At 41.7% G+C, this 17,132-nt stretch overlaps 1 protein-coding gene across 2 annotated transcripts; it reads right to left on the bottom strand.

Annotated features, from left to right (window-relative positions):
- Window positions 1-3,896: 3,896 nt before the first annotated feature.
- Window positions 3,897-14,337, bottom strand: pnp4a (purine nucleoside phosphorylase 4a). 2 transcript variants are annotated; one of them, XM_061978543.1, is made up of 7 exons: window positions 14,235-14,337; window positions 10,099-10,262; window positions 9,925-10,028; window positions 6,291-6,466; window positions 6,034-6,224; window positions 5,021-5,100; window positions 3,897-4,947 (listed from the first exon to the last, which is right to left on the bottom strand). In XM_061978543.1, exons 1-7 carry the CDS (start codon window positions 14,255-14,257, stop codon window positions 4,801-4,803), a joined length of 885 nt encoding a protein of 294 aa, XP_061834527.1. In that variant the 5' UTR covers window positions 14,258-14,337; the 3' UTR covers window positions 3,897-4,800. The 2 variants fall into 2 exon arrangements, with proteins under 2 accessions (XP_061834527.1, XP_061834528.1); XM_061978544.1 differs by lacking the exons at window positions 10,099-10,262; window positions 14,235-14,337 and having other exon boundaries at window positions 6,291-7,079; window positions 9,925-9,988.
- Window positions 14,338-17,132: the final 2,795 nt, after the last annotated feature.

A 17,132-nucleotide genomic window follows, 5' to 3' on the forward strand; every position in this document is an offset into this window, starting at 1 on the left:
TATTTGCAAAAAATAAAGTTTATGAGTTTGAACATCAAATATGTTGTCTTTGTAGCATATTCAACTGAATATGGCTTGAAAAGGATTTGCAAATCATTGTATTCTGTTTATATTTACATCTAACACAATTTTCCAACTCAAATGGAAACCGGGTTTGTATATATATATATATATATATAAATATATATATATATATATATATATATATATATATATATATATATATATATATATATATATATATATATATATATATATATATATATATATACATATATATATATATATATATATATATATATATATATATATACACACATATATGCACATAGAAAAAACAAATACAAATTATCTTAAGAGCAATTTTTAGATAAAAGATTTGTATAAATCCAAGATGGCGGCGCGCACAGACGCAGCGGCTTACGGCTCTCCATTTCAGTGCTCTTTCTTCCTTCTTTTCTTCATGTTTTTTTTCCTTTTGTGCACCACCTGTACTGCAAACACCCGGTACACCCGCCAGTCACTCTTGGATATCGGTAACTCGCACCAGATATCTGTTTCGAGCGACTTTCACCACGAGCACAACATCCCAGATGACATAGCGAGAGCACAGGGCTCTCCGTGGTTTGTTGTCGGGTCTGGGAGACGGCGAAGACGGAGGAAGGAGAGGAAGCAGAAGCGTGGCCGCAGGTCCGGCGTCTTGCTCAGGCTTAGGAAACAACCCCACAAGCCACCTCTACCGAGCCTGTTCCTCTCTAATGCCAGATCCCTTGTACAGAAGATGGACGACCTGGAGTTACAACTTGCTGGAAACCGCTATGTTCGGGACTGTTGTGCTATGATTATCACCGAAACCTGGCTTCACCCGGAAATACCCGATGCTAGCATGCAGCTAGCCGGACGCACTCTGCTCCGCCGGGACAGAACTAAGGACTCCGGTAAGAGCAGAGGAGGGGGGCTCTGTATCTACGTGCATGAGAACTGGTGCAACAACGGGACAATCACTAAACAGCACTGTTGCCCGGACGTGGAGTACATGTCTGTTAGATGTCGGCCTTTTTTTCTCCCGAGAGAGCTGTCTGTTGTTATCATCACGGCTGTGTTATATTCCACCGGACGCCAAAGTAAACACAGCGCTCTCTCTTCTGCTGAACACCGTCAACGAACAGCAGCGGGCCCACCCCGACGGTGTTCATATCATAGCAGGGGATTTTAATAAGGCCAATCTGAAGACTGTACTCCCTAAGTTCTACCAGCACGTGAAGTGTTCTACAAGGGGCAAGAACACCCTGGACCACGTGTAAAGCACATAAAGCACGCGTACAGAGCTACACCCCTCCCCCAGCTTGGACAGTCAGACCATCTTTCCCTCCTGCTCTCTCCTACCTACACCCCCATCAGACGCCAGGCCAGGCCTATCACAAAGACTGTTATGACCTGGCCTGACGATGCACTCCCCAAACTTCAGGACTGCTTCCAACACACAGACTGGGACCTCTTCCAACAACAGGAGCTGGAGACAGCCACAGGAACGGTGCTGGACTACATAAAGTTCTGCATCGGGAATGTGACTGTGGAAAAAACCATCCGGGTTTACCCCAACAAGAAACCCTGGATGACCAGCCAGGTCCGCACACTCCTCAGGGCCCGCGACGCAGCCTTCAGGTCAGGGGACAGGGCACTGTACAGTGTTGCTAGAGCCGACCTGAAGAGAGGGATTAAAAAAGCAAAGGCGGACCACAGGAGGTGCATAGAGTCCCATCTGTCCAGCAAAAACTCACGGGAGGTGTGGCGGGGCATTCATGACATCACGAACTTCAGAGGCTGCAATATGACAACTGCGGATCAGAGTGCGACACTGGCAGAGGAGCTTAACTGTTTCTTTGCCCGTTTCGAAACCCCCCAGCGACACTCATCTGCTCCAGCCCTGTCCCCGCCCCCACCGGGCTCCGGCGCCACTCCACTCACTGTACAGGAGCACAGTGTCAGACGAGTGCTTCTGGCTGTGAACCCCAGGAAGGCTACCGGACCAGACGGAGTACCTGGAAAGGTGCTCAGGACGTGCGCCCACCAGCTCGCTCCCCCCCTCACCAGGATCTTCAACCTCTCCCTGGCTCAGGCAGTCATCCCATCCTGCCTGAAGTCATCTACAATAATCCCGGTGCCGAAGAAGTCTCCCATCACCAGCCTGAATGATTACCGACCAGTGGCCCTCACTCCGGTAATCATGAAGTGCTTCGAGCGACTTGTTCTCCAGCACATCAAGTACCATATCCCTCCAGACTTCGACCCCCACCAGTTCGCATACCGGGCGAACAGGTCCACAGAGGATGCCATTGCTGTTGCTCTCCACTCTGCTCTGAACCACCTGGAGCAGCAGCAGAGCTACGTCCGGATGCTCTCTGTGGACTATAGCTCTGCCTTCAATACAATAATCCCGGACAGACTCTGCAATAAACTGGACACTCTTGGCCTCCCCCCTCTCACAAACGCCTGGATAAGGGACTTCCTAACGGACCGACCCCAGAATGTGAGACTTGGCCCGCACCTCTCATCCTCCCGCACGCTGAGCATCGGCTCCCCACAGGGCTGTGTGCTGATCCCCCTCCTCTACTGCCTTTACACCCAAGACTGCAGTCCAGCCCACAGTGACAACCTTACCGTCAAGTTCGCCGACGATACCACAGTGGTCGGGCTCATCTCCAGGGGTGACGAGGCTGCCTACAGAGAGGAGGTCCTGAAGCTGACGGCCTGGTCTTCGGAGAACAACCTCGCTCTCAACACCAGCAAGACCAGAGAGATCATCGTCGACTTCAGGAGGAGCAGCACCGACCCTGTCCCCCTCTACATCAACGGCGAGCGTGTAGAGAGGGTCCACACCTTCAGGTACCTTGGAGTCCACATCTCTAATGACTTCTCCTGGACAGTCAACACCACATCAATCATCAAGAAGGCTCAGCAGCGGCTACACTTCCTTAGAGTCCTCGGGAAGTACAACCTGAAGCCTGACCTGCTGCTGACCTTCTACCGCTCGTCCATCGAGAGCCTGCTGACCTACTGTATTATGGTATGGTACGGCAGCTGCACTGCAGCAGACAGGGAGAGGCTGCAAAGAGTGGTCAAGACGGCTCAGAAGATCATCGGCCGCCCTCTCCCCTCTCTGACGGACATCTACACCTCCCGCTGCCTCAACAGAGCCAGTGCCATCATCAAGGACAGCACCCACCCTGGCTCTGACCTGTTCCACCTGCTGCCCTCTGGGAAGCGCTACAGGTGCATTAAAACCAAAACAAACAGGCTAAAGAACAGCTTCTTCCCCAGGGCCATAACCATCCTGAACGGACTGCCCCATTGTCCCTCATAACTGCCTTCTCTTCGGTGCAATAACCCATTCCACCAACCACCCTGTTTTTGTTTTTGTTTTTTTCATGTATATATTCATTTCACACCATATTCATTGCACTTCTACATTTTTTATAATTTTTATATATTTGCACATTGTTTTTCTAGCATGCACACATCGCACTGTATGGAATGGCCTCAATCTCGTTACCTTGCGTAATGACAATAAAGCTGATTCTGATTCTGATTCTTCTGAACAGTTTTAAACAGTTCAAAGTCTAATGCTGGGTTAAAAGCCAGTGACTAAAAAAAAAGGGTTTTAAGAAAGGTCTTAAAAGTAGCCAAAGAAGGGTCCTGTCTCACATGGAGAGGGAGATCGTTCCAGAGTTTGGGACCCGTATGTACACATGAACTCATGCTTACATCTCATTGTGCAACAGGTGAATGTTTCAAGGGGAACTCAATGTGACCTCTGAAAGGGGTACACATTTTTTCCATCTCAGGACCCCCACTTAGACATACAATAAAGAAACTTAACTTGTTATTTAGTCAGGTTTGGTTTAGTTTAGTCTTTATTTTGAAGGGACAATGCACAGAAACATTAAGCTCAAAGACACATATGTTCTGTACCAGATTATAGCTAAATAGCTCATTTCCATCTGCAGTCCCTGGCAACCTAAATTAAAGGGATACAAAAATCATGCAATACAATTATGACAATAAAATCATACTAATCAAATTAAGAAAAGTCATAAAATGCCCTTTCATGGACACATACTTAATATACAATACAACCACACCTCATTTACATCGTCACACAAAGACAATACATGCTCTTGTTCACATGTGTCATCATTTGTAAACACAACCATGTTTTTAACACACACACCTCACAATTTACAACAAAAATGCTCTCATGGATAAATATAATACACACTGCTTTTGCTCACACACATGCAAAATTAGAGGGAACATTGTTTGGAGGGCTGGTTATGAATAATAACACATTAATACCATAAAAACTTAAAAAGCCACAATTGAACATTTTTGCAGCACAAACGATTTTGGGACAAGTTTGGGGAAGACTTGGAAGTCGTTTTTTCCTGTTGTCTTTGCTATTTATCCTTGCTGCCTTTATCGCTACTTAACTGGAATAATCAAAGCGGCATGAAACATTTTGGTTTAGCATTGTGTTTTTAGTCATATAACATCAGAAATATATATGTATATTATATCATCATACCACGTATCAAACCACAAATCTCATTTATGTTTACAATAACAAATACTGTACATCAGGGGTTAATCCTTACACTCTTATTCAGCATCTCCATTATGTCAATATTTTTCCACATCAGCATACAGCATTTCTCAAATTGCAAAGTTTATTTTTTATTTTTTTATAATAAAGTTAGCGTTAAAATAATGCAGCTGTACACAAAGAAAAGGAAAGTCCTCTCAGAGAGCATTCCTGCTGTTGTTGTTGACGTCCATCCTGGAGACCAGCTCAGTCACAAAGTGCTGCAGCGTCTGCGAGCGCATCCGCCCCACCTCCAGCACGCCCTGGTGGTCCACGCTGTCCGTGTCCTCGTAGCTCTTCACCACCTGACGCAAACACGGCCACTCTCGCTCAGGCGCATGCACACGACAACTCCTAGTCGTCGCTTGGTGTATTTACCTTGTTGGTGATGAGAGAGAGGCCGAATACTCGCAGGCCGCAGTGTGTTGCTATGACGACCTCGGGCGCTGTGCTCATACCTGGGAACAGGAGACGGGCGGTTGACTTTGGGTAATTATGGGGTCATTATGGGGTATTGTGTGTAGAATTTTGAGGTAAAAAATGAATGTATTTGTTGGAATAATTGTTTGTAAGTTATCACAAAAGAAACGTTGTATTACATTATGTTCCTGATAAGAAGATGAAGGCTGTCTTTCGAGGCCTAACAAGAGGAAGAAGGCTCGTGAAACTCCACTATGATTTCAACACGGACAGATGGCAGGATCTGCTCAACTTCCAGAGGAACTCTCTTTGAAGTATTTCACAAACTCTCTTTGAAGTATTTCACAAACTCTCTTCCAACTATTTGGTAACTGAAGTCAACGCTATTTACGACCCGCTGCCCTCTTGAAGCAACTGTGGTCAGGAGACGGGAGGGGTTATCCATTGTCCTCCAACACCTGCCCCAGCTGGATCCAGGAAGAGCCCAAGCCCGAGACATCCTCTTCTTGGTCTTCAATGTGAACGAAAACAATGACTGTTTTACATACTTCCCATTCCTGCTGTGACATGTGTTGGTGCGTGAACATTGAACATCTAAATAAAAGAGGAGACGAAGACCTTCTTCGTCAGAGCGTGCTAAGACACTGTAAGAGGTTACAGGTCGACGCTGTCTCTCCTCAATTAAGTCCAAATTGAATTCTGTCTCTGTTTGATTCCTTGCCTTTTGTCTTGTTTAATAGATGTCCTCAGTGTTTGAACGTGACATCATTCCATTTTGAAATAAGGCTAAAAAATAACAAAATGTGTAAAAAGTGTTGATACTTTCCGGGTGCACTGAAGATTGGAGACTACAGTCTGTGAGGCTGACTTACTAACCACCACACCACCACGCAGCCCTTCGCTTCCTACCTTCTTCAAGTACATGTTGCAGTGAACAATACTGGCCTCTAGGGGGCGCTGCTGTGACTTACCGACAGCATCCACGCCAAGTCCATGCAACAGCCTGGCCTCGGCGATGCTTTCAAAAGCGGGTCCGCCCACCATTGCGTACACGCCCTCCTGCATGAGGCCGGCCACGCCCATCTCCTTTGCGATCTCCATCGCTAGGCAACGCAGGCCTTTGTCGTAGCAGCTCGACATTGCCGGGAAGCGCGGCCCGAATCTGAGAAAGACGGGTGTCAGCGTGAAAACAAACGCCCGTGCAGATCCAACCGAGTGTGCGCCTCACTTGTCATCGTTGGGTCCGCACAGCGGGTTCAGGCCCACCAGACCCGGGAAGTTGACGTGGTCCTTGATGACCATGAGGTCGCCGGGACGCAGGTCGTCGGCCAACGAGCCGGCGGCGTTGGTCACGATCAAAGTCTCCACGCCCAGCAGCTTGAAGACTCGCACTGGAAAGGTGGTCTGAAGGACACGATGGCGATAGGTCAAGGGTGTCGTCATGGAGACGGTGGCGTTGCAATCGGTCATGATGCTCAGATACCATGTGAGGAAAAAAGTGTGACGATAGCCATAGAACCAAAAATGCAACTTACTGTACAGCGACATAGGAAAAGTGTGCGGCTGAGCAAAACAATTAAATAAATATCAAAATATTCATTATTTTGAACAAAATAGCATGTAACTAACGACGAGAATGAAAACAACCAGGGAATTATCAACAAGCGCCACATTTCCCCAACAGAATACTGTATTTCCTTTAGATTTAGTACAAACTGCACGTGTTCTTATGCTGTCTGCCCCTTGTCAAATACAGTAATAATTACAGTATAAAAGGTAACCTTTGCAAACATCTTCCTGGTACCGACCCATATGTATATATGTATATATATGTGTGCATGGGGCGTCACGGTGGAAGAGGGGTTAGTGCATCTGCCTCACAATACGAAGGTCCTGAGTAGTCTTGGGTTCAATCCCGGGCTCGGGATCTTTCTGTGTGGAGTTTGCATGTTCTTCCCGTGACTGCGTGGGTTCCCTCCGGGTACTCCGGCTTCCTCCCACTTCCAAAGACATGCACCTGGGGATAGGTTGATTGGCAACACTAAATTGTCCCTAGTGTGTGAATGTGAGTGTGAATGTTGTCCGTCTATCTGTGTTGGCCCTGCGATGAGGTGGCGACTTGTCCAGGGTGTACCCCGCCTTCCGCCCGAGATAGGCTCCAGCGCCCCCCGCGACCCCAAAAGGGAATAAGCGGTAGAGAATGGATGGATGTGTGTATGTATATATATATATATATATATATATATATATATATATAATATGTAATTTTATATTTAAATTTTTTATTTATGTATTTATTATTATTTAAGAACGTTTTTTTAATTCTTTTTTATGTTTACATATATATGTGTATATTTTACTGTATATATAAATATATATGCATATATATATTTATTTATTTAAACTTTTTTTACATACATATAACTATATACATATATACTGTATATATACATATATATGCATACATATATATATATATATATATATATATATATATATATATATATATATATATATATATATATATATATATATATATTGTATTTTTGTATTTTTTTTTACATACACATATATGTATATATACTATATATATAAATATATATGCATGTATATATATATATTTTTTTTTACATATATATGTACATGTATATATATATATATATATATATATATATATATATATATATATATATATATATATATATATATAAATAAAGGGACGAGCGATAGAAACTGGATGGATGGATATGGATGGATATATATATATATATATATATATATATATATATATATATATATATATATATATATATATATATATATAAGCTACAGACCCCCATTTAACGGAATTTATATCTATGGGTGCACATGTATAACATCAGTCAATGTAACTAAGAGTGTACAAAAGGACCCAATAACAACTACCCGCCCCTATGATGTTATTAATTTTCTCTACCTACAGTAAAAACCAGCATCTATCTATATCTTGACCAAAAAAGACAATGGCTTGTGTGTTGTCTGGGAACAGTCTGTAATGGTTATGTGCAGTAAAACTTGTCATGAACCCACCTTCATGTACACGCCCCTAAATTTGTGTTCCACCTCTTAGATGAAGAGAGCAGTTTTGATTTTGAGAAAACAACTAAAAAGTTAGGTTTAGGGGCATGGTTTTCTCTAAACGCATAAAGTTATTCACATTAAGCTAGCTATTATGTTGCATTTCTGATCAACGGGTTTCTTTGTTGTAAAGCAGCTTGCAAAATGTGGTCGTCAGGTGTGACATAAGACGGAATATAAACACAAATCTGAGTAAAGAGGTAGAAGACGACAGTAAGCTTTTGATTCAATCGTGAGGGTGTGTGTGTGTGTGTGTGTGTGTGTGTTGTGCGTGCAGGAAGAACAGTATAGCAGTTCAAAATGTTGCATGTGACCAACGAACCTATGCCTGGACTTAACACACACACACACACAAACACACACACACACACACACACACACACACACACACACACACACACACACACACACACACACACACACACACACTTGTATTTGTTACCTTCTTGAGACCTGAGAAAAATGGCTACCTCTACAGGACCAGCCTTTCTAGATATATAAAGATGTGTGTTTACAACATGAATAATATATACATACTTTGCTAATATAAAAAAGCTTGTTGTGAAAAATGAGTTGGAATTTCACAAGAAAAAGTTCATAATTTCAAAAGAAAAAGTTCACAATTTCACAAGTAAAACTTAAAATTTTGGCAGTATTGTAATAAAAGTCGTCATTTTACTCAACGCAAGTCAAAATGTGACAAGAAAAACTGAACATTTGTGCAATGTTATGATAAAAGTTGGAATTTTACTCAATAACAGTCGCAATTTTATAAGAAAAGTTTAACATTTTGGCAATTTTATAAAAAAGAGTCATTATTTTACGCGACAAAAGAAACAATTTTATAAGAAAACTTTAACATTTTGGCAATATTATAATAATAATCAGAATTTTACTTGGCCAAAACGATGACAAAAGTCATGAATTTACTACAAAAAAAAATAAAAAATTCCAAGAACAACAAAAAATTGGCAATATTGTGATAAAAGTCAGAAATTTATATGACAAAATGTCACCATTTTGCATTGAAAAGTACACATTTTACATAAAAAAGTACACATTTTCTGAGAAAATATTGCAATATTACAGAAACAGAAAGAATATGAGAAATTGTTCCCAATTTTACAAGAAAAATGTCGACGAGAAAAAGACTGCTTTAAGTTTATTTTTTATTTTTTATTTTTTGTTTGTATTTGGGTTTTAATCTTCATTATTTACTTCAAGTTATTACACTATGTCTCTATATAAATATTTATTTATTTTTTTAAATACATTTTGGTCAAAGGGGGCGCATTTCAATTTCTTACACACACTTGTTATTTCATATGTTGACCAGAGGGGGAGCACTTTTAAAACCCATCCATCCATCCATTTTCTACCGCTTATTCCCTTTGGGGTCGCGGGGGGCGCTGGAGCCTATCTCAGCTACAATCGGGCGGAAGGCGGGGTACACCCTGGACAAGTCGCCACCTCATCACAGGGCCAACACAGATAGACAGACAACATTCACACTCACAACCATCTAACACAATTTCCCAACTCATACGGAAACGGGGTTTGTATATATGTGTATTTATCCATCCATCCATTTTCTCCGGCTTGTCCCTTACGGGGTTGCCTGGAGCCTATCTCAGCTGCATTCGGGCGGAAGGCGGGGTACACCCTGGACAAGTCACCACTTCATCACAGATATACATTATAGATAAAGGTCATAAAGGTAGAGAACCCCTGCTGTAGCGTGTTACCTTGCACAGTGAGTGTCCTTCATACATGTGGAAGCGTCCCTGCATGCACACGCACGTCTTCCCCTTCAGCTCCCCGAACACCAGCCGACCCGCGTGACCTTGCACTGCCACACCACAAAGGACCAGACGCCGTCAAGGCCACGCTGGGGTTCCTTTAGTCTGCTGGGTGGGTACCTGTGCTCTGCGGGAAGCCCGGGATGTCTGCATAGGCCAAGGAGTCCTGGCACTTGAGGGCGTCGGCCAGCACGCCCAGGCCGGAGCCGCAGATGATGGCCACCTGGGGGCGGTGCTTGGTCTGGGACATCAGCCAATCGGCTGACTTCTGGTATTCATCGTGACTGTAACACAGGATAAAACTTACATGTACTTTTTTCTGACCAGTAGGGGGCAGCATAGTGAACTTCCCCTACAAAATACAAAAGCTATCTGCTATCAACTTTCTCTTACGATTAATACGAGACGAACCGGCCAACGACCCCCCACATATGTTACACCGTCGGAAAGGTCTTGTTCGCGCCGGTGGGGGTGCTTTAGGTTGGGAACATTTCGTGTTACCATTTATTCACGAATAAATAAAAAAACGGGCTAATTTAATGGGTACATACCCTTTTAATGGACGATTGCTCTTTATTTGCCTCCTCTTGTAGCTCAGCCGTACTTTCACGTAGCTCAGTGCTTAGATACAGATAGGTCTTTATTTTCATTGCACAAGTACAATGAAACTTTGTTTTCAGCACAAACCCGTTGAAGATGAGACAAACAAACAGTGTACAGGGTTACAGAACAGGAACACTGATGGGTCGCCATTTTAAGGCGCCCTGTAAAAGATGGGAAAAAGGTAAAATTCTGGGGGAAAAGACGAGTAAAAAAATGCAATCTAGACTGAGCTCCTAAGGGGGCCTAGTCTGGAGTGGGAAAAAAGCTCCATGCCATGCACACATAAACACGTTACATTTAATCACAACAAACTGGCAACAGAGGGGGAGTTAGGACCCTGGAGGTCGACTGCTGCTATGAAGCGCTGCCATCCGACCATCACCCCGAGGGGAAAGAAGCGGTGGTGAAGGCGTGGGGTGGGGGAGAGGGAGGAGTGTGTGCGTGTGTGCCCAATTGTCTTGGGTGTGATGATGTAATGTTTTTTATAGACTGAGGCCGATCTGCAAAATTTCGACTACAGGTGTCGTTGAGGAGGGAGGGAGGTCAAAAGCGTCCATCATTGAGGTGTCCTCGGGGGTGTTTTTCAGAACAGCCTGGTCTTGTTTCCACAGCGTCAAGGCCATTCGAGGGAGTCAAATCGTAGATTAGGATGTTTGTTTTCCGCGAGCAGACAAAAACAATGACTTGTCTGTTCTATTTGTCTATGCTGGCTTCTCTCAAATTCAATTCAATCTTCCTTTTCAGCAAGCTTCTCCATGATGTGATCCATCTTGTGATTCAGTTCAGAAATTTCCACGGTCTGTGTTCCCACAGCCCTGCCCAAACCTTCCATTGCGACGAACAGCCTTTGGGCTCCTTGAGTGGCTGCCATCGTCTTACGAATTTGACGATACACTAGAGCAACGTCTTATTTTGTCCCCCACTTGTCTACTTTAACCCTGGTTATAAAGTTTCTACGTCCAATGTTCGGTTTTGGCTGGATGGCTTTTTTGTTTGTTAGCATATCTCATATTAGCATGCTAACGTTTTATGCTAGCTTTTTTGCCAATTTAATTTTGCTCCATGTTAATCTTCACTGTTTAGTGGCATGAGACGGAAGTAAAAATGTTTGTAAACGCCTTGATAAATGTCAGCCGAGCGGCCTCAAGTGTGGATGCGGATCAAATGGCGTCACGGGATTAAGGTAAACTGCGCTAACATGGCGTGTTGTCATGCGATACACCTTATATTTCCCAGGGCTCCTCCTGACGCCAGCGAGGAAATATGTTTTTATATAAGCGATGGAGGGAGTGAATATACATGTTCCGTGGCCACGTGTGAGGGGAGGAATAAGCAACACAAACAATGCACAGTTGTAGGGTTAAAAAGTTCAAACAGTTTATGGGTTTCAAAAAGTTCAAAAAGCGCCTCAGTAGACCTCATTTCAGCCACTTTAGGGGCAGGGGTGTCTAAACCTTTTGACTTGGGGGCCACATTGGGCTAAAGACATTTAGCTAAAAGCCGACTGCATGTAAAGTACAGTAAATATACAGTATGTGTGTGTGTGTGTGTGTGTGTGTGTGTGTGTGTGTGTGTGTGTGTGTGTGTGTGTGTGTGTGTGTGTGTGTGCATATTATATTAATAATAATGGATATACAATTAATAATTAATATAATTGGATATTAATGGTTACATTTTTTATGCACCATGGGTAAGGAAGGTTATTTGGATTGGGTCATACAGGTAAATGCAATGCCATGGGCACTTGATCGTACAATTCATGGTCATTGACCCGATTTACCCATGTTGTTCTCAAGTTGGCGGTATATCAGTTCAGTTCGGCCTCAGTTTATTTCGAACATGCAAACAATACAAAGTAATTCATCACATAATAGAGTTAAACGGGTGTCTTTTTAAATTTTTTAAGGTGATTGGACATTTTTTTTTTATAATATCCACAAAGTTCAGTAAGCAGGTTGTGTTATGTGTTACCATGTGTGCTGACCTCCTGTGTTGGTTACATTTTTTATGCACCATTGGTAAGGACGGCTGTTTGGATTGGGTCATACAGGTAGATGCTGTGCCGTGGGCACTTGAACGTACAATTCATGGTCATTGACCTGATTTACCCACGTTGTTCTCAAATTGGCGGTATATCAGTTCAGTTCGGTCTCAGTTTATTTCGAACATGCATACAATACAAAGTAATTCATCACATAATAGAGTTACAAGGGTGTAATTTTAAATTATTTAAGGTGATTGGACATTTTTTAAATAATATCTGCAAAGTTCAGTAAGCAGGTTGTGTTATGTGTGAGCATGTGTGTTGACCTCCTGTGTTGGTTACATTTTTTTATGCACCATGGGTAAAGAAGGTTGTTTGGGTTGGGTCATACAGGTAAATGATGTGCCATGGGCACTTGAACATACAATTCATGGTCATTGACCTGATTTGCCCATGTTGTCCTCAAGTTGGCGGTATATCAGGTCAGTTCAGTTCAGTTTCAGTTTATTTCGAACATGCCCGAATGCAGCTGTGATAGGCTCCAGCACCTGCCGCGACCCCGAAAGAGACAAACAAATACCGGTAATTGAATTTGTTTGAGCCGCACTTGTATGGAACTTATTCTTGAATATCCAATATGGGGTTTTTATTTGTTTATTTATGTTCACCACAACAACTTTTTTCTTGCGACATTTTAACTATTTTGTTTTGGGTTTGACCCTAATTATGCCAATTAATATTCTCGGCCAATTTTGGGGGAAAATGCTGGGATTAATTTAAAAAAAAAAACAACAACAAAAAACAAGCTGCGGACTTTGGATACTGCTGTCCCAAGGACTGTCGAGTGGTTTTTATTTTGTACGGTTTCTACTTCCTGTTTCTTTGGTTTTTGGCTCGTCGGGACTCTTTTTGTAAGAACTTTTTTTTTTGCCGATGTGGCTCTCGTTTACTAGCAATCAAAGCAAAAACTGGTATGGTTGCCAAGGTTTGACCCTGGAACAGATCCAAAGAACAAAATAAGTCGAAGGTCGATTTAGTTACCCCGAGTGCGAAGATGTACAAACATGCCACGTTACACACTGCAAAAAGTCAAATCTAAGTAAGATGAAATATGTCAAATAAGGGTGATATTTGCTTATTTTCTGTCTGATAAGATCATTCTTCTCACTAAGCAGATTTTATGTTAGAGTGTTTTACTTGTTTTAAGTGTTTTGCTCCTAAATGATCTCAGTAAGATATTACAGCTTGTTGCTGAGATTTGATGACCTATATTGAGTAAAACATGCTTGAAACTAGAATATCAAGTGTTGCAAAGCTGTGTCATCAACACTCACAAGTAGAAAACTACTTTTTTAAAGTCATCATTTCTTATTTCAAGCATGAAATAAAAAATCATGACTTTGACACAATTGTGTCTCATAATTAAAACAGATGACAGCCAAATGGACTTTGCTGTTTTAGGTTAGCTAATTCGACTTGTTTTGGAAAGTCTTGGCAAGCCAAATTTTCTTGTTCTATTGGCAGATAATTTTTCTTAGTTCAAGTAAAATACCCCTAACTTTTTTTGTATTTTTTTTTCTTGTTTTTGAACACTGACCTTTTGCAGTGTACAAAGACGTACAAACACGCCACGTTACATGAAGTGATAGAAAATTATCTTTTCTCTTACCATATCTGTTCTCTGCTGTCCATGATGGAGGATGGTTGGTGTGTGCGTGTGAGTGAGTGTGTGTGTGTGTGTGTGTGAGTGTGTGTGTGTGTGTGTGTGTGTGTGTGTGAGGCTGCTCCAGACCAGCGTACATATACAGCAGTCACATGCCTCTGATTGGCCAACAAGCCGTCCATTCATCAGTAGCAGCAGCCAATGAATGGAGGCGACGTCTATGAGACGGGTGAGTGGATTCCTTTCGTAATGACAGTGTGGGAGAACATTTTCTCATGTCCTCAGAGTGCGCTCTTGGTTTTTACGTTACAGCCCTTGCAAACAACCACGTGATTTAAAGTCACCCCCCCAATAAACCCTAACCCTAACCCTAACCCTAACGCTAATGCTAACCCTAACCCCTAACCCCTAACCCCTAACCCCTAACCTTAACCCCTAACCCTAACCCTAACCCCAACCCCAACCCCAACCCTAACCTTAACCCCTAACCCTAACGCTAACCCTAACCTTAACCCTAACCCTAACCCTAACCCTAACTCTAACCCTAACCCTAACCCTAACCCTAACTCTAACCCTAACCCTAACCCTAACCCTAACCCTAACCCTAACCCCTAACCTTAACCCCTAACCCTAACCCTAACCCTTACCCTGAGACTAATGTTAATATTAAAATGACTGTATTTTGGATTGGGTTTATTTATGAAGCTTGATGTGGTTTCTGTTATTTTAAGAAAGTTCATTGACAGTCATGATTTAGTCCGTTTAAATAAAGGTGTATTTTTAAGGCCAAAAATAGATATTCACTTACACTGCAAAAAGTCAGTGTTCAAAAACAAGAAAAAAAAAATACAAAAATGAGGGGTATTTTATTTGAACTAAGCAAAATTATCTGCCAATAGAACAAGAACATTTGGCTTGTCAAGACTTTCCAAAACAAGTCAAATTAGCTTACTTCAATGAACCCAAAAATACCTTTAAAATAAGTATATTCTCACTGATAACAAGTGCACTTTTCTTGGTAGAAAAAAAAGACCTTTTTGCTCAATATGTTGAAAAATATTCCTAAATGAAGTAAATGCTAGTGCCATTATCTTGACATAATGATATTACATTTCTTGAAAGCAGCAAACTTATACTAAAAACTAGTTTATTGTTCTTAATGGAAAGGCAACAAGGCAAGCGCTTGTTACTCTCGGGGTCTCCTAGCCGCTCAGGCAAATCATATTGTCTAAAAATGCATTTTTCCATGGATAACATGACATCATCGTGCCAAGTGTGTGCTCTTTCAGTCAATTAGTGCACATATTTACAGCCCGGCCCCCGGACAAAAAATGTTTAATTGTAATTTTGAAGAATTTATCTGAATGTGCATGAACTATTTCTGTTCAAAATTGTTATAAATGTCAAATGTTTAAATATTAACTGTCAGTTTGCTGTACTGTGCCAACTGTACTACTATATGAGTACCTATTTTCTATTGTTTCATTGGAAATAAAACAGCATTTGGCTGTCATCTGTTTTAATTATGAGACACAATTGTGTCAAAGTCATGATTTTTTTTTTTACATGCTTGAAGTAAGAAATGATGACTTTAAAAAAGTAGTTTTATACTTGTGAGTGTTGATGACACAGCTTTGCAACACTTGATATTCTAGTTTCAAGCATGTTTTACTCAATATAGGTCATCAAATCTCAGCAACAAGCTGTAATATCTTACTGAGATCATTTAGGAGCAAAACACTTAAAACAAGTAAAACACTCTAACATAAAGTCTGCTTAGTGAGAAGAATGATCTTATCAGACAGAAAATAAGCAAATATCAGCCTTATTTGACATATTTCATCTTACTTAGATTTCACTTTTTGCAGTGTAATAAAACATTTTTTCAGTATTTTTGAACTTTAGAAAGTTATAAGGTTGAAACCGCAAATGATGGCAAAAAACATTAAAAAAAAGAGAAGTCTTCAACTGCTTATTTTTAAAATGTAATTTTGTTTATAGATTATATGCAATCTGTTGTTGCGTTCCCTAATTTTGAGTGTACATATGACTCAAAGGTGTATGGCTGCGAAAATAGAGAATTTGTTTTCAAATCAGATGAAAAACTTAGCATGCTTAAGTTAGATTGCCAGCATGCTATCGATTGCATGCTAACAAATGCCACATAGCAAGTTATATGACTCTGGTGTAAACTTTTGCAAAACTAGCTCAAAAAGTTAGCACGCTAATTTTAGCATGTTAGCAAGCTAACGTTTGCATGCTAACAGTTAGCTTGTGTCACATACCAAGTTAAATGACTCTTTTAACGCTTGCGTACCTATTCAACGGGCCTATAGCGATTAGTTGTCGGAATAGCGTCGCCATGGTACCACGAAATGTTCCCAACTTAAAGTACCCCCATTGGCGCAAACGAGACCTTTCCGACCGTATAACATATGTGGGAGTTCGTTGGCCAGTTCGTCTCGTATCAATCAATAGAGAAACATGCGGAACTATAATAATAACAATACAGTTAGAAGTATGAGCAATTATAATAATATGGGCTACTTGCATTGCCAGCGCCCATTCACTGCTGCTTAGCAGCATGTGGATGGGCGCTGGCATTGCAGCAGGCCCATAATAAGAGAGAAACGTGCAGAACTATACTATCATAATAATAAAGTTAGAAGTATGAGCAATAATAATAATATGGGCTGCTTGCATTGCCAGCGCCCATTCACTGCGGCTTAGCAGCATGTGAATGAGCGCTGGCATTGCAGCAGGCCCATAATCAGAGATAAGCATGCGGAACTATCATAATAATAAAGTTAGAAGTATGAGCAATAATAATAATATGGGCTGCTTGCATTGCCAGCGCCCATTCACTGCGGCTTAGCAGCATGTGAATGGGCGCTGGCATTGCAG

Source organism: Nerophis lumbriciformis, linkage group LG18, assembly GCF_033978685.3.
Source record: "Nerophis lumbriciformis linkage group LG18, RoL_Nlum_v2.1, whole genome shotgun sequence".
Lineage (NCBI taxonomy): Eukaryota > Metazoa > Chordata > Actinopteri > Syngnathiformes > Syngnathidae > Nerophis > Nerophis lumbriciformis.

Coding starts and splice junctions, on each gene's coding strand:
- pnp4a (XM_061978543.1), bottom strand. CDS start 14,257: ATGGACAGCAGAGAACAGATATG. Junction 10,029..10,098: donor GGGCTTCCCGCAGAGCACAG/GTACCCACCCAG, acceptor GTGGTGTGGCAG/TGCAAGGTCACGCGGGTCGG. Junction 6,467..9,924: donor AAGGACACTCACTGTGCAAG/GTAACACGCTAC, acceptor CGTGTCCTTCAG/ACCACCTTTCCAGTGCGAGT.